Below are 23,667 nucleotides of genomic sequence, written 5' to 3'. Positions count from 1 at the left end.
AACAGCAACTTTTTACAACACACCTACAAAGATCGGTACTTTAAGAGGATATTTGATACACAGGAGCAAGTCATTAAACCAGTAAACAGAGTTTTTGAAAAGATAAACAGAGCACATGACTGTCAAATGAAAACTAAAAGGTACAAACACAAGCTTTTATTGGCCTCAGAATAAAGAAGCTCACATGAGTATTTCTTATCAATCAAACTTCATGATGACATTCAATTATTTAGTCTTGCAGTTTGCAATAAACCTTAAGCTGTACAGTTTTTATGCCCTACAGAAAATAAAGACTACAAAATAACAGAATTGACATTTTTTGAGCACAATGAATACAAAGCTTCAAAAGTGAAACTGTAATGATTTTAATTATATACACTCATCACACTGCCCACTGTGCACTCCATCATCAGCAAGATGATCATTAACGAGGAGTTGATGGCCTCCCTGGACCAGCCGACACAGACAGTGGTGATGCACCGCACTGAGCCCACTGCCCAGCAGAACCTGGCCCTGCAGCTGGCTGAGAAGCTGGGCAGCCTGGTGGAAAACAATGAGCGGGTGTTTGACCACAAGCAGGGTACCTATGGTGGCTACTTCCGAGACCAGAAGGATGGCTACCGCAAAAATGAGGGCTACATGCGCCGGGGTGGTTACCGCCAGCAGCAGTCTCAGACGGCCTACTGATTGCTTGACTTCAGTTCCCAGTGCCCTAAACCATTCAACGTTTAGGTCCAGCCACACCCCAGTCATTAAAGGTCTATTTAGAGTTTAAAAAAAAAAAAAAAAAAAAAGACAAAGTAAAACTAACACTAATTTATAGAATTTACACTCAGCAGCTCAAGATGCTTAAAACAAAAACTAAAGCATAAAAAAATCTTTGGGGGAAGGGGAGAGCAATATACTAGGATCCCAGAATGAAAATGTGCTTCAAATTCTTGATAACTTGCCAGTATAAACCTCTACTTATTTAAGATGAACAATATTAAATATCAATCAATAGGTAAAGGAGTTATAATTAGAATTTTAAAGATCTGCAAAATATTTACCATAAGCCTACAAAATACTGAGCTTAAAAAGTCTTATTTTAAAAAAGTGAATTAAGTATTTGTCTTTATTATTATTCCAACCAACATAATTTAAACTCAAAAGATATCCCAAATTTGAACAGGGATGGGATATTTGACAAATTCAAGGCATCAATAATTTTTCTGGGTAAATAATGGTATTATAGTTATATTTTTTTTTAAAAAAACATTACTCTTTAGAGATACATGCTAAAATATGTACAGATGAAATCATAAATGATGGGATTTGCTTTAATAAGGATGGAGAGGTGCGAACAAGAGCAAAGGGAATGACATGTAAAGGCTATGAGTTGAAAATGGATGAAACTGAGTGATGGATACATACAGGCTCATTTTAACTTTGTACACGTTTGAACTTGTCCAGAAGAAAAAATATCCCACAAATTAAATCACGTGTGTGTGGTGTGTTAAAAGCTGACGTGTGGTGTGTTAAAAGCGGACGTGTAGTTTTTAAAAATATTTTCCAAAATGTTATAGCAATACTTTCTATTACCATAAAAAACAAATTAAGCTGAACACAGTTGCTTTAAAACTGTTTAAACACCTCTATGTGGCCAGTTATAACCTAGAAATGCAGTGAAAACTTCGAAAGAACTTACTTGGTGTGAAAGCAAATCTGTGCTTGCATAATTCACAGTATTCTTTTCGACTGTGTTTCAGCCACTGAACTAAGCTGCAATTACAAATACATTCATAAGTATAGTGTTTATAACAAAAAAACTTTTAAGGTTTCATTGAAAACTAATATTGCTTTACTAAAATTTTACAAATCACAGAACTTTTACAATTAACTTTTTATCACTGATGCCCTCTGAGTACAGAATTATAACAGATAAAGATAAAAACGACATGTATTTCCTCTATTAAAAAGCAGTTTCAATTAACTGAACAATTAACTAATCAAAGTAAATTGTAACCTCCTCAAAGATAACTGAATATAGAAGAATCTCCAAGCATCAACATCAGTTCTAATATTGGTCTAATGATACTGCTACCTGGTGGCTAGATCTATCACTAATTGGCTGGCTGTGTGACCTAGAATAAGTTACTTAACCTTTCAATGCTTCAGTTCCCTCATCTGAATAATCATAAAATCATAATTATACTCCACCTTGCAGTTTTAAGGATTAAATGAGTTAAAACGTATACAAGCAATGAGTTACTACCTTACACAAAGCATTTCCTAAATGTAAACTATAATCATGCCAAGCAAAACTAGAACACCATAACACTTCCCATGAACATTAGCTCTCCATGGTAGAAATAAACAAATGGGTACTCACGTGCATCTGAAAGACAATATACCAAAATGACACGGCATGGTAATAAGAAATATGGGTAATTTCCAAATTTTCACAATAAAAATTTTAAAGAAATAACTAGTTACAGAGAAAGTTCATTGAAACAGTCTCCCTTATTATATAGATGACAGTAAAGCTCAGACATAAAAATTTTCTAAAAGGATGACTCACCATTCTTGGTGGATAAACTTAATACTGCCAGTACACACACAAGGATGATACAGAGGTTTCTCAGGTGTTCCTTCTGACCGACACACTCTACATATATCTATTAATGAAAAAAAAATTGAATTATCTTTGGTTATAACTTTTAAAAAAATAATAGGCCACCAAAAACTAAAATATTGCATGTTAAAGCAAGACTCTATCACTAGGTAAAACATTAATCAACATCATGGAGAACTAAAAAGTGTGATCAGGATGATAATCTAGTATATCTGAAACTTAAAAATTTTCTTTTATGTAAAAAGGTCAATTGTTCCTTTGTATGAGAGCTCTGTAAATAAATCAAAATTGAAAATAACGGAAACCGTGGTTTTCTTTGAAACTGTACTTCCTCATAACCAACAGATTATAGATAGAAATATGCAAAATCACTTCACCATTCCTGTCCTAACAGTTTAAAGTCTGAAGTCCTAAGTCCGGTCCTAAGTTTAAACTTCACAAAAACACATCGAAACAGCAGGGCGGCCCTAGAGGGAGAGACAGACAGGAACAGACACACACACAATAGAGTGTGGACGGGGCATCCCAAGACCACGAAGGCCAGAGAAAGGCGAGCCAGAGGCCACCTTAAGCAGAAACTACGGAAGCTCAGGGCTACGGGTCGGCCACCAAAGGGCAGCAGCTCTTCCTTCACTCCCTCCACCCCCGCCCCAAGTGATTCTCATGGCACTACTGTCAGTCTTGCCTGGGGTGGCAGGTGACATACAGATGGTCGAAAGCTATCCCTCAAGCTCGCTTGCTCGGTCCTTAATGCGGTCTTTCCGCAGGACCACCTACCGACACCTAGTTGTGATTTTCATTTAGACCATCTTCTCGGTGATCCACCAAGACCAAATGCCAACCCCAAGTGGGCAATCTGAGGGGCAATGGGCAGTATGAACAACGGGCAGGGACTTAATGCAAGCTTCTGATCTACTCTCTTACAGGGAACTCCTTATTAATGAGGAATAATTGCAACCCAGAGCCCAGCACTAATAGATTTAATAATGAATCCCCAGCACCCGTCAGACTGGGATACGCACATGTTGAGAAGTGTGGCGCAGTTACGGCCCCTTAAGAGCATCACAGACTTGTGAATGCTCAATCCTGGGTGGCTAAGCAATATTTGTCGAAGTTAGGGATATCAAGCACTGGGGGTAACCTAAGTGGTGAGCACACTAGTCTCCCGGTTATCAATAAGCCAGACAAATCGCTCCAGCAACACAGAAAGGCCGCGCACCACCACCCACGTAAGAGCTATCAAAGTGCCAATCCTGGCTGTGATGGAGTCGCGTAGGGTTGTCCAGGTTGAGTCAAACTAAGCGCAGATCACACCACTGTGCCTTCACATTTCAGCTCTGGAACCAGACACTCCAGCTACCACCATCCGAAGGACTTCGGTTTCCCATAAGCTGCCAGCAATAAGCTACCGGCACATTACCGGAAATAAGGAGGGCAGTCGGCATTGTTTATGGTCAGAACAACATGGAATCAGAATCTCTTCAAACCTCCCATTTTCACCTTCTTCCTTAAGTAATGAAAACACCCACGGCAAAAGCTTTCGCTTTGGTCGGTCCTGCATCAATCTAAGACTGAGCTCTAGCGGTGCAGTACGAGCATCCCAGCCATCCCGTCTGATCGGCCTCCACAATCAACCTCCAACACAAACAAAATAGAACCACGCTCCCATTCCAGGATTTCCAGCAGCAGTGTGCAGGCAGCTCGCGCCTGCTTTGAGTACTTCAATTTCTTCAAGTGCACACTTCAGCCCACAGAAACTCGACTAGGAGCCAGGAGGGTGCCGAGAAGCAGGGGGTAGGGATAGGAACGGAGGCTCCCCATCCACAAACCCGCGCGGCAGATCATACAGCATTTTAACTGCACCGAATTCAATACCCTGCCACTGAAGCTGGGGATTACCTCAGCTGCCGGTACCAGCTTTGCCACACAATGAATCTGCCTTAAAGGATTTTAAGTGGACTCATTCCAATTACTGGACCTCGAAAGTGTCCAGTGTTGTTCTTCATCACTGCCTCCCCACCCTCGGGTCGTGAGTGGCAAATCTGCTACCTTCCTACGCTGGAGTAGTAGATTACCAGGCTTCTCTATGGAATCGAATCCGGATTTCCCATCACCCGAATTCCCAGTCACGGTGGTTGCCATGGTACGCAAAACGACTCCTTAATAGGGCCACAGAACGTGCAATCCTGGTCATCTAGAATCATCAGAGCAGAGCCGCTGATGCCCATGAGCATGGATTAGTTCTAGAATTACCACAGTTCTGTAGGTAGGAGCCAAACAAGCACTCAAAGTCATTCTCAACATCAGGGTATCGAAGCCAGAAGCGCTTAGACGCCCGTGAATTAACTTTAGTGACAGGCAAGGGCTACTGCAGGATCAACCACTCAGGGTGGGTTTGAGTGCGAGTGTGAGGAGACAGGTGCAGTCATAGGGCAAAGTGGTTCCACCTCATCCTGTCTCCCCGGCCAGCTCTCAGGCAGCTGCGGGAGTAGAAAGTAGGGCGCAGTAGCCACAGCGCGGCAAGGGGTGTCCCATAAGCAAGACACAGTGCAGAGGGAAGCAGCAAGAGACACCGCTGGGCTTACACGAACAAGGGTCACCACGAGGGTCGCCACGTCACCCTCCACCAACATGGTGGCTGGTCAGCCACCAGTTATACGGGGATGGACTGGGGTGGGGCAGGGACAGCCTTTGTGGGCACACCTCGGCTAGCGGGACGCAGGGACAAACACCGGAAACAGTATCAACACGGGTGTGAACGGCTGATCGCCAGCCGGGCGCCTCCTAGACAGGGACCAGCCCCACAAGGTGACCTGTGTGGCGCAGGGAGCCGTGGCAAGGACGTCACAGCAGGAGACTGAGGGATGTGCCCACCCGCAGGAGGCACCATGTCTCCCCACACTCCCACAGCACGACCGCGAGGGGCGGGTGGGGTTGAGTGGGGTGGGACTGGAGAGACAGCACCTCCACTAGCAGGACAGAGAAACACGTGAATACGACCAGACACCGATCTTCAGTAGACTCCATCCTTCTGAAGGATGAACCAATAAACAGAAAACTAAGCAAACACAACAAATCTAAATCAAGGCCCGGAGCTCTGCTCGACAGTCTAAAGTACAGGACTGGACTCACCTTGCCCTGCAAGGTCAAAACTATTTTTGCCGTAACACTAAGAGTGTTTTACTCTCATTGTCTTGCCATTGTACAGTGGAGTTTTCCAGAGGCTACATGAGACACCTGTTTGAATGCAACTGCCTCCCATTAAACCAGACATTTAAAAGGTACGTAAATATAAAACAAATCCACTCTTCTCACCAGTATTTTGGATTTAGAATATATAGTTATTTTCATTAAAAAAATTTTATATTAACACATAATGGGTGTGTTAAACGAATAAATATTTCTAAATTTTTTTATTCTCTTATACGGCAAATAAAAGCTCTTCTGAATCTTTTAGAAGAATTTACAGGGATCCTGAGACCAAAAAAGTTTGAGAACCACTGCTCTATCGTAGTGGTATGTTTAGGTATGCTGATAGATAGATAGACAAAGATTTTGCTCATGGAACATCTGAAAAAAATCAGAGAATAACTATGGCTCTCTCAAAATACACATATGCATAAAATTATCATTATTGTATCAGGGACTTCACAAGCTCCACTGATTATATAAGAACAAGGAAAGGGAAGGGAACATTAGGCTTCTGAATCACTTTGTTTTAGAACCATAGATATCTTTTACATAATAATAAAAGTGGAAATCATATAATAATCCAAATGCAAAATAAACCAAAAACAAATCAAACAAATAAACCTGTGTATATCAAGCTTAATCACAGAAAATAATTACTTTAGACTTTAAAACATGATCATATATCCCCAAGTAGGCTATATCCAAAGACAGAAGGACCTATAAAGAAATCCTAAAGAGAATTCAATAATCATCATGTTAATAGTAATAACATTGATAGTTACTTTAAAACTTGGAGGATAAAGACAATAAGTATGATACTGGTACTGCGGTTATTTGTTTTAAAAAAATTATCTCTTAGAATACGTAAGTATTCATGGATGAAAAGATATCGTATCTGGGATTTCCTTTAAAACAATCCAGCAGAAGTGTGGGGAGGCAAGAGGGAAAGGGCTGAGATAAAAGAATTATCAACCATAAGCTTGTATCTGTTGAATCTAGATGCTGGTTATACGGAAGTTTATTACATTAATCTATTTGTGAGTTTGAAATTTTGTATAATGAAACTTTAAAAAAAACAATCAAAGGTTAACATGCAATTTGTAAATATAATAGCTGAACTTTACTAACACTACCAAGTCCTATCTGTCTATCTATCTATCTATTTATTTATTTATGGCTGCGTTGGGTCTTCGTTGCTGCACGCCGTCTTTCTCTAGCTGCGGCGAGTGGGGGCTACTCATCGTTGCGATGCGCGGGCTTCTCAGTGCGGTGGCTTCTCTTGCTGTGGAGCACGGGCTCTAGAGCGCAGCCTCAGTAGTTGTGGCGCACGGGCTTAGTTGCTCAGCGGCATGTGGGATCTTCCCAGACCAGGGCTCGAACCTGTGTCCCCTGCACTGGCAGGCGGATTCTTAACCACTGCGCCACCAGGGAAACCCACCAAGTCCAATTTTATCAGTGAAGTTCTTTAGCAGGAGGTCTTTGCATGTGGTTTATTTAACATACACACACAAATGTGAAAACTCATGTTAGCAATTTTCCTATTTCACTGACCATGTTTTTTAAAATGTGTTAAAACTTTCACTGGCTATTATCTTCATCAGGGAAAGAAGGCAAAATAAAATCTAAATAATCTGTCTCAACATTCCTAAAAGCCTACTACTATGCAACCAACAACCCATTTCTAACTTAAAACCATTTCATCTAAATGACTCTAATACAGAACTTGGTCCAAGAAACAACATCACAAATCTCTTTTGCAGTACTGACTCTTGTTTTTCCCCACATGATGAAGTTGTGACTGAGTTTTGCTCAAGAGTACTTTATGAATAAATATTTCCCTAAATGGAAAGGCAAAGATTGTTGCTATAAATCAACCAGAATGGCGATAAGCCTCAGCTATAAAACTCTTCAAGGCAAACACTTAGCTGTTTAGCAGGCCCCGAGCCACACCTGATTCGCAGTGGCTTACCCCTTATCAGGGAAATGGAGGCCAGGAAAAGCTACCTAAGAGATAGGCTGCAGCTGCCATTGCTCTATATCCTCAACTCAATTTCCTTAGCTAGTCCGTGTGCATGGAGTAGAAGCAATGAAAGGTTCTTCCCTGCCAATCTATATTCCAGGAGAAAAATCTGACACAAGGCACAGGTATATAAAGGTCATAGTTAAACATTTATTCTGGAAGAATACGTAAAAAACTATTAACAGTTGCTACTTTGGGGGATCAGGGTTGGGGGAAATAAGTTCTTTCCTTATTTTATAAGTGTATGTTGCCTATAGTGCAGGTGTACCTCAGCATCCATGGATGGATTGCTTCCAAGAGCCCCCATGTATCCCAAAACTCCAGGGCACTCAAGTCCCATAGTTGGCCCTCCACATCTGCAGGTTCTGTCCACATCCACGGATTCAAGCAAATTCAGATGAAAATTCTGATCTGCAGTTGGTTGAATTTACAGATGTGACACCCACGAATGGGGCGGGGGCCAACACCATAAAAGTACTGGAAAAAATCCGCATATAAGTGGACCCAAGTAGCTCAAACCAGTGTTGTTCAAGTATCAACTGTATATATTTGTGTAGTATTTTGCTAGTATCTTACTTAAAATTAATAGTTCCCTATATACTTATGTCCAAAAGCATGTACAAGAATGTTCATAGCAGCTCTATTCGTAATAATGCCTCCAAAATGGAAACTACCCAAATTGCCTAAATTTGGCAAATAAATTTGGATAAATTTTGGTATATTCATATAATTTAATATAATACTTCATGGCAAAAAGAATAAACCAACCAAAACCACAAACCACAATTTGGATTTATCTCACAAAATGATGTTGAGTGATAAAGAACCCCAGACACAAAGAGTAGCTACTCCTATACAATTCCACATGTAAAAAAATTCAAAAACATGTAAAACACATATCATCTAGAAAATAAGGATAAAGGTTCGCTCTAGAGAAAGGCAGCAATAAAGACTAGAAAACGAATGAAGATTCTAGATCAAGATGAAATAGTAGTTTTCTGCCTACTCCTCCTGCCAAGGACAGCTAAAAACCCAGGATATTATATACAAAACAAACATAAGAAAACTCGAAAAGGTGAAGAGAAGGCAGATCAGCAAAAGAAGCTGGGACGCCAAGGAACCACAAGGCAGTGAGTTCTCTGGATTTGTGTTCTGCCTCAAGTATCCTGGACTGGAGCCTGAGGTGGAGAAGCTGGCAAGCTAGAAACACCAATGAGAACAGACAAAAAAATTCCCCCCAAAGCTTGCTCTCTCTAGCCAAAGGACCAGGAAAGGGCAACTCAGCAAGACAGAAAACTTTATAGACAGTAACTGCTGCTGTACCCCAGCCAAACAGTACAAGAAAAAAATTCGACCCTACCACCACCTCTGACAGTCAAGAACAAGTGGGGAGTAGATTTAAGATTAGCAAACTCTATTTCTAATCCTAGCCCAACTATATTATCAAGCAAGTTAATGAGGAAATGAGGATTTAAAACCTAACCCCCAATTCCAAAAGACAACTTTTTGACTTTATCATACACACCCTGGCTATGTGATCAAGTTTTCTTGAATGTTTTATTTTTTCATAATTTAATGTCAATATCCTACATATATCTACCGCTCCAAATTTATAATTTTCTTCCTTTTGAACAGTAGATTTGCTCCCTCTAATGAAACACATTACTGAAATATAAGGGTAAAAATAACTAGTACAACAACTAATTTTAAGAAGTAGTTTTATTACTAGTGAAGCTGGATATTTCCACATTTTGCCACGTTCTCTTTGTGAACTATCTATTCAAATTCTTCGTCCAGCTTACTAATTAGGGTCTTAACAATAAGAAGAGTCCAAAAAAATTCAGCAAAGGATTTGAACAGATACTTCAGCAAAGAAGGTCTACAAATGAAAACAATGCTGACTCATTAAGGAATGCAAATTAAAAACACAGTTAAGATGCTAATGACTGTGCAACAATGTGCTTATATTTAATGCCACTGAATTAGACACTTAAAGATGGTTAGAATAGTAAATTTTGTTATGTATTTTTTACATTAACAACAAAGTTTAAACCACAGTAAGATTACCACTACATACCTATTAAAATAAAAATAAAAACATATATACTCTTACCATACATCCAGCAATCCTATTCCTAGGTATTTAACCTAGTAAAATGAAAACTTATGTTTGCACAAAAACCTATGTGAATTTCATTCATAATTCTCCCAGACTGGAAACAACCAACCCAAGCATTCCACAACTGGGGAATGGATAACTGTGGCACATCCCTACAACAGAATACTACTCAGCAATAACAAGGAGCAAACTGCTGATACAGGCGACAATGTGACTACATCTTAAATGCGTTATGTTAAGCTGAAAGAAGCCAGACTCAAACAGCTACATACTGTTTAATTCCACTTATGATGTTCTGGAAAAGACAAAACTATACAGACAAAAACAGATCAGTGGTTGCCAGGGTCTGGGGGTGGAGCTGACCATAAAAAGACACGAAGTTATTTTGGGGAGTGAAAGAACTATATCTTGATTGTGGTGGCTACATGACTATCTGCATTTGTCAAAAACTCACAGACATTAAATAACGAAAACTTTAAATACACTTTAATTTTAATAAAATCAAAAAGTTTTCTACAGTACTGGTGTCTAAACAGATGTAGGAAAAAAGAACAAATGAGAAAAGATAACGACATGAAAAAAAATTAGTTCCCTCTCTAAAATGTGTTCTAATGAAGTTGTAGATTGAAATGTATCCCAATGAGCACATTTATTTCATTCGACCAGGTAGGAATTAATGTTGCTAGGGACCGTGGAAATCATCAGCATTGGTCATCAAATATTTCTGGCATTCTACTTTCTGGGTATGTGGCAGTACTGCACTCCCCTGTCACCTCTGAAATTATACCTGAACATGTGACTTGCTTTAGTCAATGAAATGTGAGTTATAGTGATGTGCATCACTTCTGCATAGAAGTCTTTGGGCACCAATGAACACAATCCATCACACTGCATTTTCTTGCCTCAACGACTGTGGAATCATGTGCTAAGCCATGGTCTCCAATCTAGATCTCCAAGTGACCAGCATTATTAGCAGGAGGATCTCTCCCCAGCCACACTGGACGTGATGTCAGTGAGAAACTTAACGCAACCCTCTGTTGCTCAGGTTTGAGGGAAGTTTGTGACTAAGACATAAATCAGTCCATCCTGTTTTATAAAGGATCTTAGCTGCTTCACAAAACTAAAACTAAAACAAGCACAACCACCACCAGCACAGAAAGTCAAAGAAAACTCTTTTCACCATCTTTCCGTGCTACCGCAATGGTGTGCATGAATGACCTGGCTGATGCTCTCAAGAGCATTAACAATGCTGAAAAGAGAGACAAATGCCAGGTTCTTGTCAGGCCATGCTCCAAAATCATCTGGTTTCTAACTGTAATGATGAAGCATGCTCACATTGGCAAATTTCAAATCACAGATGATCACAGAGCTGGGAAAATTATTGTGAACCTCACAGGCAAGTTAAACAAGCATGGAGTGATCAGGCCCAGATTTGAAGTGCAACTCAAAAATCTAGAGAAATGTCAAAATAACCTACTTCCATTCTGCTAGCTTGGTTTCACTGTACTGACAACCTCAGCTGGCATGAGGACCATGAAGAAACAAGACAAAAACACATAGGAGAGAAATCCTGGAATTTTTTTCCTAGGAGTATGTAACAATGTGCAAATAAAATGCCTCAATGGGGAAAAGGGGGGGGGAGGAGTCAAAGAAAAAATTATCTATTTTGTTTACTAGGATCAATCCCACCACCCAAAACCTCAAGAGAATAACAAGGCCAAGGGTACAAAAGGAGAGTGCAGTCTACAAAAGGCGCAGCCTGAGGCCCTTCACTAAAACTGAAATAATGTTCTGTGGTGGAGTAAGGCCCCACCAAGTTAACATGCAGTAAAATTCCAAATCTTGCTCAGGCCAAAGTAAAATCAACGCACTCTGCTGGTTATGAATGCAAACTTACCTAGAACAATAAAACAAAGCTCTTCCTGGTTTTAAAGGGCAAATTTCTTCTGTTAAATCCTATGGCAACTTTTGTTGCTTTCTTTGAATACTTAATATCTTCACAAAGCATACCTTTTAGAAGTTCCTAGCACAGAACCTAGCTCAGTAAAGTTTTTTTTGAACAAAACCTTCAAGTCCTTAGTGACTGAATATGGAGACAGCCCATGAGATGAAAGGGAGGGGGAACACCCAATAGTGTGCGAGGTTATCAAGTTGGTGCCAGCTGTGGAAGTCAACACCCATTCAAGGCTAGCCCATCCCATTAGTTTTTTTAGCCAACAATCCAAACATATTCTAAGTATCTACTATGAGAAAAAATGCAAAACAACTCTTAAAGTTTTGGGTACATCTTAACTCTTAAGCCATTCTCTACCCTGAAAGTTCTTTCACATAAGATTTCAAAATGTTTCCACTTTCCTTCTGGTGATAAACTAGTGATAGTTTAATAAACAAAGGGTTTAATACACTTTTTTAGAACAGATTACATTTACAGAAAATATAAGGAGACAGGACAATGCTCCCCCGTACACAGTACCCAGTATCCCCTCTTATTAGCATCCTACATTAGGATGGTAGTTCTATTACACTTAATGAACCCATATTGACACATTATCATTAACTAAAGTCAACAGTTTATTCAGATTTCCTTGATCTTTACCTAACGTCATTTTCTATCCCAGAATCCACATTACATTTAATTGTCATGTCTCCTTAGGCGTCTCTTGGCTCTGGCAGTTTCTCACACTTCCCTTGTTTTTGATGACTTCGATTTTTTTTAAACTAATTAATTTATTTTTTGTGTGCATTGCATCTTCGTTGTTGCACGCGGGCTTTCTCTAGTTGCGGTGAGCACGGGTTACTCTTTGTTGCGGTGTGCAGGCTTCTCAGTGTGGTGGTTTATCTTTGTTGCAGAGCATGGGCTCTAGGCGCACAGGCTTCAGTAGTTGTGGCACGCGGGCTCAGTAGTTGTGGCTCACAGGCGCTAGAGCGCAGGCTCAGTAGTTGTGGCGCACAGGCTTAGTTGCTCCGCGGCATGTGGGATCCTTCCAGACCAGGGCTCGAACCCCTGTCCCCTGCATTGGCAGGCAGATGCTTAACAACTGCACCATCAGGGAAGTCCCCAGAATTGGTCTGATGTTTTTGCTCATGATTAGAGTGGGGCTGTGGGTTCTGGGGAGGAAAATCACATAGGCAAAGTGCCATCTCATCACAGAATATGAACGGTACATTATCAACATGATTTTTATGACTGTTAATGTTGACCTTGATTCACCTGGTTGTAGTAACAAAGGATTTTTAATAGCTAATTATCAACAAAAATTTTATAATTAGTAGCTACGATTACAGTAAACAAATATTAAAAATACATTAAAAAACAGTATTCAAAATATCTGTGGATAACCTATATAGCTAAAACCAGAAGTGTGACTACATAAATTGTGGTACATTCACTACACGAATGTCTACAGCCCCTTAAAAATAGCAGTTATATGACAATATGGAAGTATGCATAATGTTAAGTAAACAAAGCAGGAATAAAAAAATGAATACACACTGTTCTTACAACTAGGGAAAAAACCCAAAACAGCCTAAAAGAGAAAATACAAAAAAATGATAGCCATTATATTGGTTAGATGAGAACACGGGTGATTTTCTTCCCATTTTCCCGGTTTCTACTGTTTCATTGCTACTTCTACAATTACAAGAAAAAGAAATTTTTAACTGCTAAAATTCTGTGGAAAAACACTTCCTTTTTGACTGTGAAAGTATACCTATTTTTTTTTAAATGTGGATTTGGTAATTAGGCCTTGAAAGCATACATTTAAATTCCAATTCTCCATATATCCCAAAGCTTAGTTATTTCTTATCTCTCCAGATTACTGATCATTACAAAACTAACATTCACCTATACTACTGCTCCTGGAAGCCTGAAAACTACATCTGCCTTGCTGACTAGGCTTGAGTTACATGCTGTCAATGAGAAGCTCTTCTGTGGGATCATAAGATGGAGGGAAGGAGTAAAGCCATTTCCTACTTCTGGCTCTAAAAACAGCAGTGGCAGCTAACTGCAGGTACTGTGGACTCCTGCAGTAGTTACAGAGTTCGTGGTAAGGATTCTGCCAGCAGTGGACAAATGCAAATTCAGCAGCACAGGCAATAACTCCCAAGTTTTAGTAGGAGTGTGCCAAGTATCAATGTATTGAATATTTCCTCTCAGCTCCAAATTCATCCTTCAGTACCACCTGTTCAGTGATAAGAAACTGGACTCTTTTAAACAGTTTTTAAAAATAAATTTGTCGGTAGAGGGTGCTGGAGGAACAACACAGGAGGACTGGAGCACTCCTTGCTCCCGCTGCACTGTCAGGTTTGCTTTAGTAACCAACTTCTCACAGCCCCACTGATATCAGCTCAACACACTCCAGGCCTTGCGCCCACAGTGGTACCCTAACTCTGTCTGCGTGCCTCCCCGTCAACCTTGAGTCTCCTGCATGCACCCTGGAGGGTTGTTTCCTGCTCACCCGGAAACTGTGGACGAGCTCTGGCTTGGACAACTCCATACTCCTCCAATGAGGTCTGAACCACAGCTGTGAGGAGGGGCCCTCACCCCTCCCCAGTCTGTCCCAACTTGGACATTTTCCCTCAGGTCCAGGGTACCTTTTACCGTAGTCCTTACATCTTTATAATTATTCTCTTATCAAAGGTTAATAATTCTTTCAACTTTCTCTAGTTAAGTTACTGTGTTTTCTGCCTCCTCACTGGATCCAAAGTGCAAAGGAAAAAGAAGATTTAAAGAAGAACCAAGTGGAAATTTTAGAAGTGAAAAATACAGAGAGTGTGGACTCACTCCTGGACTCAGGCTCAACAGCAGTGGTTGTCTCAAGAAAAAGCACTTGTATTATTCTTTGGAGTTACCAGCTGAACTGCTTCCCCACCTCCACCTCCCACGAAACACCATTTTTACTATAAAAAAAACAAAACAAAACAACAACAACAAAATGACAATTATTCAGACAGCTTTGGGTATTCGGCAGGCATTGTGTCACAAAAGAATGAAGGGAGCCTAAGAACCGAGGAAAACACTGACAATATTTGCTGCCAATGACAAAAATAAAACTTCCAAGCAAATATTAGGATTTTAGAAAACCTATATCCACCACAATAAGAACGACAGCTTCTCCAATACCTAAAGCCCTTCTGAGAGATAAGTGGTGACGTTTAATGAATGTGACTTTTATGTTACACAGGAAAATGTGTCAAGCTTTGGAAGATTTGCATAACTTGATTCAACAGCTACCAAATGATCAATACATGAGGTTACAAAGCCATGCATGAGTAAAAAACAATGGATTTTTAAAAAGTTTTACTGAGGAATAACGGACAGCCAATAAAATACGCTTACTTAGAGGATATCACTTGATAACGCTTGACACTGGTAAAACTGTCACCACAATCAAGATAATGAACATATCCATCACCACCAAAATTAACTCATGCTCCTTTGTAATCCAGCTTCATCTCATCCTTCTCTCACCCATCTTGTTCCCTCCCAACTAACTGTTCTCCGCAGCACGTATAACCATCTAGTCATGCCATCTAATTTATTACATGTTTATTTTCTGTCCTCCCCTGCTCCTCTACCAAGCCAAAAACAAGAACATAGGCTCTATGAAAGAAGGGATTTTGTCTATTTTGTTACCAGCCTAGCCCAAGTGCATAAAATAGTGCCTGGCTCGTAACAGGTGCTCAATAAACACTTGTCAAATAAGTGCATGTATGCTTGCCCATAAGCATGCCAAAGCAGTGAAAGTTGATCTGTGGCAAGAAGAATGAAGCAGGCATTACTGGAAGCAGAGGTGAAAGACCATGTGGTTCTAGAAAGACAGTAACTAGCTGTCTGGTTCTGACAACTTCCTATCCTTTTAACCCATTACTTCCAAATCTAAGTCACCTCAAGGTTTTACCATAATAGATACAGAACATGATCAATTATGATAAAGTTCAGCTTCATCCCTTCCCAATGAATATAATTCATAAAGCATAAAAATCAATTGTTTTGGCAGTCCATAAAAACAGGCTGATGAGATTTTATATTACATTCTGCTAGTGTGAGCAGTAATTTAGAAAAATGAAAAAGAAAAACGTCAGCTCTATATATCACTGGGCTGCACTGAGAGCACACTACTATGGCAAAACGTTTAATATCTTAATGAGAGTTTCATACATCAATACTTGCAACATTTATTCCAATGTTGCAGTGCTTTTACTTTTAAAATATGTATATCCTTGAGCAAAGAACAGATTTTTTTTTTGAAACTGAAAAATATCAGTGCTTTGCAGGATCAGACTCCTAATCGATAAAATGAGGAAGATCTAAGATCTCCTCAAGCTCTGAAGTTCAAATATTTGATGATAGAGAGCAGTTTACCTAACAGAACTTCTTTCAAAATAGGAGTCAATCCTCTTACACCCTGCCCCTGCCCTACCAACTAAGTTTACCTAATATTCTAAATGCTTTGTTGTCATTTCAACAACTTTTCATTTCACCTTCACTAGGAGTAGATTCTGTCTCAAGAAACCACTTTCTTTGCTCAACCATAAAAAGCAACTCCTCATCTGTTAAAATTTTATCATGAGATTACAGAATTCAGTCACATCTTCAGGCTCCACTTCTAATTCTATTTTTCTTGCTATTTGCACCACATCTGCAGTTACTTCCTCCACTGAAGTCCTGAACCCCTCAAAATCATCCATGAGGGTTGGAATCAACTTCTTCCAAACCCCTATTAGTGTTGATATTTTTGCCTCTTCCCATGAATCACAAATGTTCTTTTTTTTAAATTTTATTTTTTTTATTGAAGTATAGTTGATTTACAATGTTGTGTTAGAATCACAAATGTTCTTTTTTTTTTAAGAAACTGATATTCTTTTTTAACTTTTTTATTTATTTATTTATTTATTTTTGGCTGTGTTGGGTCTTCGTTTCTGTGCGAGGGCTTTCTCTAGTTGCGGCGAGCGGGGGCCACTCTTCATCGCAGTGCGCGGGCCTCTCACTGTCGCGGCCTCTCTTGTTGCGGAGCACAGGCTCCGGACGCGCAGGCTCAGTAATTGTGGCTCACGGGCCTAGTTGATCCGCGGCATGCGGGATCTTCCCAGACCAGGGCTCGAACCCGTGTCCCCTGCATTGGCAGGCAGATTCTCAACCACTACGCCACCAGGGAAGCCCCCACAAATGTTCTTAATGGCATCTAGCATAGTGAATCCTTTCCAGAATGTTTTCAATTTACTTTGTCCAGATCCATCAGAGGAATCATTATCTATGGCAGCTATAGCCTTATGAAATGTATTTCCTAAATAATAAGACTTGAAAGTTGAAATTACTTCCTGATCCATGGGCTACAGAATGGGTGTTGTGTTTGCAGGCATGAAAACAACACTCATATTGTTGTACATCTCCATCAGAGCTCTTGGGTGACCAGGTACATTGTCAATAAGTGATATTTTGAAAGGAACCTTCTTTTTTTCTGAGCAGTAGGTCTCAACAGTGGGTTTAAGATATTCAGTAAACCATGTTGTAAACAGATGTGCTGTCATCTAGCCTTTGTTGTTCCATCTACAGAACACAGGCAGAGTAGATTAAGCATAATTCTTAAGCGCCCTAGGATTTTTGGAATGGTAAATGAGCAATGGCTTCAGCTTCAAGTCACCAGCTACATTAGCCCCAGCAAGAATCAGCCTGTCCTTTGACGCTCTGAAGCCAGGCATTGACGTCTCCCCTCTAGCTATGAAAGTCCTAGGTGGCATCTGCTTCAAATATAAGGTTGTTTCATCTACACTGAAAATCTGTTTTTCAGTGTGACCACCTTCAAGAATTATCTCAGCTGGATCTTCTGGATAACTTGCTGCAGCTTCTACGTCAGTACTTGCTGCTTCACTTTGCACTTTGGTGTTATGGAGACAACTTCTTTCCTTAAACCTCATGAACCAAACTCTGCTAGCTTTAAACTTTTCTTCTGCAGCTTCCTCAACTTTCTCAGCCTTCACAGAATTGAAGAGAGTTAGAGCCTTGCTCTAGATTAGGCTTTGGCTTTAGGGACTGTTGTGGCTGGTTTGATCTTCTCTCCAGACAACTAAAACTTTCTCTACATAAGCAATATGGATGTTTCTTATCATCCATGTGTTCACTGCAGGAACACTTTTAACTTTCTTCAAGAACTTTTCCTTTACATTCACAACTTGGCTAACTGGTACAAGAGGCCTAGCTTTCAGCCTATCTCGGATTTCAACGTGCTTTCCTCACTAATCTTACCTATCTCTAACTTTTGATTTAAAGTGAGAGACATGCGACTCTTCCTTTCACTTGAATACTTAGAGATCATTACAGAGTTATTAATGGCCTAATTTCAATATTGTCGGGCCTCAGGGAATAGGGAGGCCCCAAGGAGAAAAAAAGAAACGGGAACAGCAGTTGGTGGAGCAGTGAGAATACACACATTTACCTATTAAGTTCACTGTCTTTGTGGGCACAGTTCATCGTGTCCCAAAACAATTACAACAGTAAATCATAGATCACCATAACAAATATAATAATAATGAAAAAATTTGAAATATTTGAAAGAATTACTAAGATGTGACACAGAGACATGAAGTGGGCAAATGCTTCAGGAAAAATGGCACCTATAGACCTAATGCAGGGTTGCCACAAACTCTCAATTTGTAAAAAAAATTAATATCTGCAAAGCTCAATAAAGTGAACACAATAAAACAAGGCATGGCTGTATTATAAGAATGGATTATAAAACTTGATTTTACAAAAATAAAACTTAATACACTGAACACTTTAGAGATCTTTAATACCTAGCAAACACATAATATGAAGGGTCAAAATCCATCTGGCAAACAACCCATTTTCTAATAGAATTCAGTCTTGTTTACTACAAATATGAAACATTCTGAGCATTATAACATCATATATGGTACCATGAGAAGGAAAGCAACATGCAACTTTTAAAAGAGATGGAAGAGCTTAACAATCTCTTTGCAGGTTGGTATTTCAGATTTCTGTTTGCTCAGATTAACATATTAAAAAATAGATAAGTGAAGAACATCAACAGTGTTTTTAACGAGTGATAAAATTTAAAGATTTAAAAAATTTTTATTTTCTTTATGTTTAGCCATATTTTCCAAGTCTCCTACCAAAAAAAAAAAATGTTTCTTTTATAATCAAATAAAAACCCAATTGCATTTTTTTAATTTAAGAAATAACCTGTAATAACTCATTCAGCAAACAGAAGTTGTCTCCAAGCTTTTTGGTGTCTTCACTTTGTCATTTTTATCCTGAAATCTTCTGTAATCCTCCTTTTCCTTCCAGCATTTTTTCAAGTTAAATTTACACTAACTTTGAAAATTTCAGAAGACTTCCAATTTGGAATTATGCAAAATTAGGCATGAGCAGTATTAAGATTCACTTTCATTTCATGACTAACAGTGTCGTAAAACAAATGCAAAGTAAAGCTTTGTCAAATTATGTAGATAATTCATCTTATAAAGGGAGTGACAAAAATACAGTCATCTCAACACTGGCACTGGGTATCCACTTATAAATTTAACCACGGAGTCTGTCAGACCTGAGTTGGAATCTTGCCTCTGACATCTGTTACCTGTATGACCTTGGGCAAGTTACTTAATCATACTAACCCTCAGTTTCCTCATCTGTAAAAAGGGAATGGTGCCTACCTAAAAGTCTTAAGAGCGTTAAATGAGATGTGTATAAAATGTTTAGTGAAGTACATGCCATCCATCAAGTCCTCAGTAAATGTCAGTTATTTCAATAGAGAACAGTGTTCAAGTCAGTAGATAAATATCATTTGTACTTCACCCCGACTGAGGGGGGTGGGCAGTGCATTAGAAGCACTCGGAAAATATTTCTTTCATGATTCCACCTTTGCGATTCTGCAATTCCTGAATCACCACTATCATACGGTAAGTGTATGCAAGTACTAAGTGCTTAAGCTCAAAGAATGGGAATTTAATAAAACATGCCAGTATATATCAATTGATAAATCAATAAACACATTCATTACTAGAGTGAGTCATTAAAATTTGAATCCAAAAGGATGTATGGATGTAGATGGAAATTTACACACTAGGACCACCTGTCAAAAAGAAAGTAATTCCTAACCTCCTCAGCAGTTTCACTTTACTATTTTTTCCAAAGGAGTCTCCTGTGGTGATTACCTTTCACTCACAGCATATAATAAAAACAACTCAGGCATAATGAAAGGAAAACTGTGTAATCAGGATACCTAGGTTCAAATCTTTCTCTTACGAGGGTGTGAAACTTGGACAAACTATTAAAATAACTAACTTCCACACCTATAAAAGATAATAATACCTACCTACTCCATAGGGATCTTAGATCAAATGTGAAGGCATGTAACTATGCTTTGTAAACTGTCAAGTATAACATGCAACTATCATTACAATTGAGGTTTTCCTATCGAAAGACTTCTTTAAAAAAAATGATAAATTGATCCCCTCCACGCATCACATATACAGACAACATCAAACTTTTCATCACCCATTACTGCACACCACGACAACCCCTAACGATCTTCATTTAAAATCATCAAAATCGCAACCCGTAAGGTTGCAAGACGCTTATATCCCCACATAATAAACCCAAAGCATAAATGTATCTTCACCGATAACCGCAACAACAGGAAAGCGATTAGGAATTTCCTCTACAGACTCACGAAATTATTCGATAAACTCTAAAAAGATAAAACTGCTTAAAAACAACCTAACTACCTTCTACGGATTAGCAAATGCGTTTCACTAGTCACAGATGTTCAGTCATGTCTTCACTTCTGTATTCAGTTCACAAGAGTCAGCTTGTTCCAGAACAGCCACATCCGAAACACACGCACTCACAAAGCAAAACACACACACAAAACTCTGCTTATTGGTGCCAGAGACTAAGCACAAAATAAACTACACCGAAACAAAGAGCCTTCCTGCTTCGAATAACCTCGGTGGCCCTGCCTCTGCCTCGCTTAGTAAACAAACTACTAGGGACCACGCAAGCAGAGGGCAAGGTTTTTAAATACGAGGTCAGTTCACTCCACCAGGCCGTCACCTGGCGGGGTATTTTTCGCGAAGTTTCAGTCAACAAAGAAGTTTTATCGTGAAAGGGTCGGGCCCGGAGAGCGAGGGGCAAAGCGACATAAAGAAAGACAAAACCGAGTGGGGGAAGGGCGTGGAAAACGCCCCCAAACTTCGTGCAGCGACCACGGCGCCGTCACCCCCAACCCAGGACTGGTGGGACAGAGGGGGCGGGGAGCCACGCCGGCCGCGGCCGCCGCAGCCCGACGCCCCGGGCCCGGGCAGGGGTCCTGCCCTCCGCGCGCGCGCGCGGGAAACGGCGGGGGGCGCCGAGGGGTCACCTCCTGCTCCCTGCCGCCCCTCGAGCCCGCCGCTCGGCGGGCAAACGGCCCCGGCGCCGGCCCAGCCGCGATCCCGCCCGCCGGGTCCCGCCGCCGTCACCGCGCGCCCCCGCCCCGAGCCGAGGCGCCCCCGCCGCTCCGCCTGGGCCTCGCCGCCCGCCTCGAGCGCCGTGGACCGGGCGCGGGCCCGGCCCGCACCCGGGCGCCAGAGCAAGGGCGCGGGCGCCGCCGACTTACCTTCCTCGGCGGTGTCCATCTTGTCTGGGGCGGGGGGGCGGCGGTGACGCAGCCGCCAAGCTCCCGCGGCGGAGGCCGGAGCCTTCCGGCCGGGGCGGGGGGAAGGGAAGGAGAGGAGGGAGCGGAGCCGGGCCCGGGCAGGTGCGTTGCTCAGGTGCGAAAGAGGAAGCTAGAGGAAGGAGAGAGGGGGACAGGGAGAGGGAGAAAGGCTGACATAAAACGGGCGAGAGAGGGGAGGGGGAGGGGCGGGGAAAGCGGAGGGGAGAGGCCTGGGCGGGGCGCGGAGGCGGAAGGGGCGGGGCGCGTCAACGACAAGTGCCGTCACTTCCGGCGGCGGCCGCGGGGGCGTTGCGGCGCCCTTCGCGGACAGTGGGTGGTTACTCTCGTGGGCGGCGGACTACACGGGGTTTGTCCCCAGGGCTGCGCGGGGCAATGGGGCTGAAACCTTAGAAGGGGCTGAGTTCTAATGACCCCGAGGGAGGCGACAAAGAAGGCGCGGAGCTGAGGGAGGAGAGCAGCGGGAGCGAGCGCCTGACGGCGAGGTGGCGAGCCCAGCGCCGGCCCGGGCGCGGTGCAGACTAAGGCGGGTCTCAGAGCTGAAGAGTTACCTGGGCGCCTGTGAAAATACAAGTTCGGCGCCCCCCCTCCCTCCCGCCCCGAGATTCTGGTGCCGCGTGTTTGGAGTCGGCCCAGGGATATGCATTTTTGTTCCGCACGCGGGCACTTCTGATGCACGTTTTGAGGAAGTACTGAAATGTCACTTAAATTAAAAAGGCAAGCTCTAACTCTACCACAGTCCCTCCCAGGGAAACTTCATTTGCCTGGAAGGACTGCTTCAATAACCTGCTTAGGCTGGAGGCTGCAACACCCTCCTGTAAGGGAAATCGGTTCAGATACGGACAGGGCTTGATAACACTGCGTGTCGGACGCTTACCTGGCCGGAGCTAAATTGCTTCGGACTGAGCTCTGCTTCCATCAGTACAGCACCTTTCCTCACCGTAATCCCTGGCTTGTTGTCTCAAAGAAGAACTATGTAGAAAATAACAAGTTAGAAAGGTCACCACTTTTAGAATCACCTGAGTAGAACTAAAGTTGTCTCTAATCCGAAGGAAATCTATTTTAAAGAATATGCAAATGACTTGCATATAGATTAGATATATGATACATTCAGGAATGCTAGCAATCTCTTTTCCATCTGTGTGAGTGAAGGAGTTGGGAAGACGCCCTCCCCCAAGCCTCATCAATCAGAATGAGACTTAGAATAAAAATAACGAAGTGGGCCCTTTTCCCTTTTGTGGCCGTCGCTGAAGCGCCAGCGGCCGAAATGAAGTTCAATCCCTTTGTGACTTCTGACCGAAGCAAGAACCCGAAAAGGCATTTCAATGCGCCTTCCTACATTCGCAGGAAGATTATGTCTTCCCCTCTTTCTAAAGAGCTGAGACAGAAGTACAATGTCCGATCCATGCCCATCTGGAAGGACGATGAAGTTCAGGTTGTACGAGGGCACTACAAAGGGCAGCAAATGGCAAAGTAGTCCAGGTTTACAGGAAGAAGTATGTCGTCTACATTGAACGAGCGCAGCCGGAGAAGGCTAATGGCACGACTGTCCATGTGGGCATTCACCCCAGCAAGGTGGTTATCACCAGACTAAAACTGGACAAAGACCACAAAAAGATCCTCGAACGTAAAGCCAAATCTCGCCTAGTAGGAAAGGAAAAGGGCAAATATAAGGAAGAAACAATTGAGAAGATGCAGGAATGAAGTAATCTTGTATACAACTTTCATTAAAAACTGTTAAAATAAAAAAAAAGAAAAAAAAATAATGAAGTGGAATCCTCTGTAGAGAGAGCAGCCCTTGAAGACTAATGTCACCGATTTGACCAGAGTCACTCATGTTACCCAAGGTAGGAGAGAATTCAAAGTCTTGACACGATAATGGAGGCCCGCTGATTTCAAGGGCTGACCTTGAGAACTGAGCATATTTAAGCTTTTTCTTAAATATGTTTAGACTATATTATCTCCCAAGAAATGGAATCTGAAGGAGGCTCATACCCCTGTCCCCACCCCTCCCGCCCAACCGGACAAGCACTCACACCCCCTGTAA

At 41.5% G+C, this 23,667-nt stretch overlaps 1 protein-coding gene and 2 pseudogenes across 1 annotated transcript in view; 2 read left to right on the top strand and 1 right to left on the bottom strand.

The window, feature by feature from the left end:
• The window catches only part of MARCHF6 (membrane associated ring-CH-type finger 6), a 75,689-nt gene extending 53,871 nt beyond the window's left edge, over nt 1-21,818 (bottom strand). The window contains exons 1-3 of the mRNA XM_036846439.1: nt 21,564-21,818; nt 2,561-2,657; nt 1,688-1,761 (exon numbers count right to left, since the gene is read on the bottom strand). Coding sequence (XP_036702334.1) covers nt 1,688-1,761; nt 2,561-2,657; nt 21,564-21,582 — 190 coding nt within the window. The 5' untranslated portion in view covers nt 21,583-21,818. The remainder of the gene's footprint in view (nt 1-1,687; nt 1,762-2,560; nt 2,658-21,563) is intronic.
• On the top strand, nt 11,146-11,543 carry LOC118893157 (annotated as a pseudogene).
• A 138-nt stretch (nt 21,819-21,956) lies between the features above and the next one.
• Nucleotides 21,957-23,364, top strand: LOC118891701 (annotated as a pseudogene).
• Nucleotides 23,365-23,667: the final 303 nt, after the last annotated feature.

The sequence above is a fragment of the Balaenoptera musculus genome, chromosome 3 (assembly GCF_009873245.2).
Source record: "Balaenoptera musculus isolate JJ_BM4_2016_0621 chromosome 3, mBalMus1.pri.v3, whole genome shotgun sequence".
NCBI classification, from domain to species: domain Eukaryota; kingdom Metazoa; phylum Chordata; class Mammalia; order Artiodactyla; family Balaenopteridae; genus Balaenoptera; species Balaenoptera musculus.
Note: the sequence above shows the minus strand (reverse complement) of the source record. Positions and strands in the feature narration are given on the sequence as shown.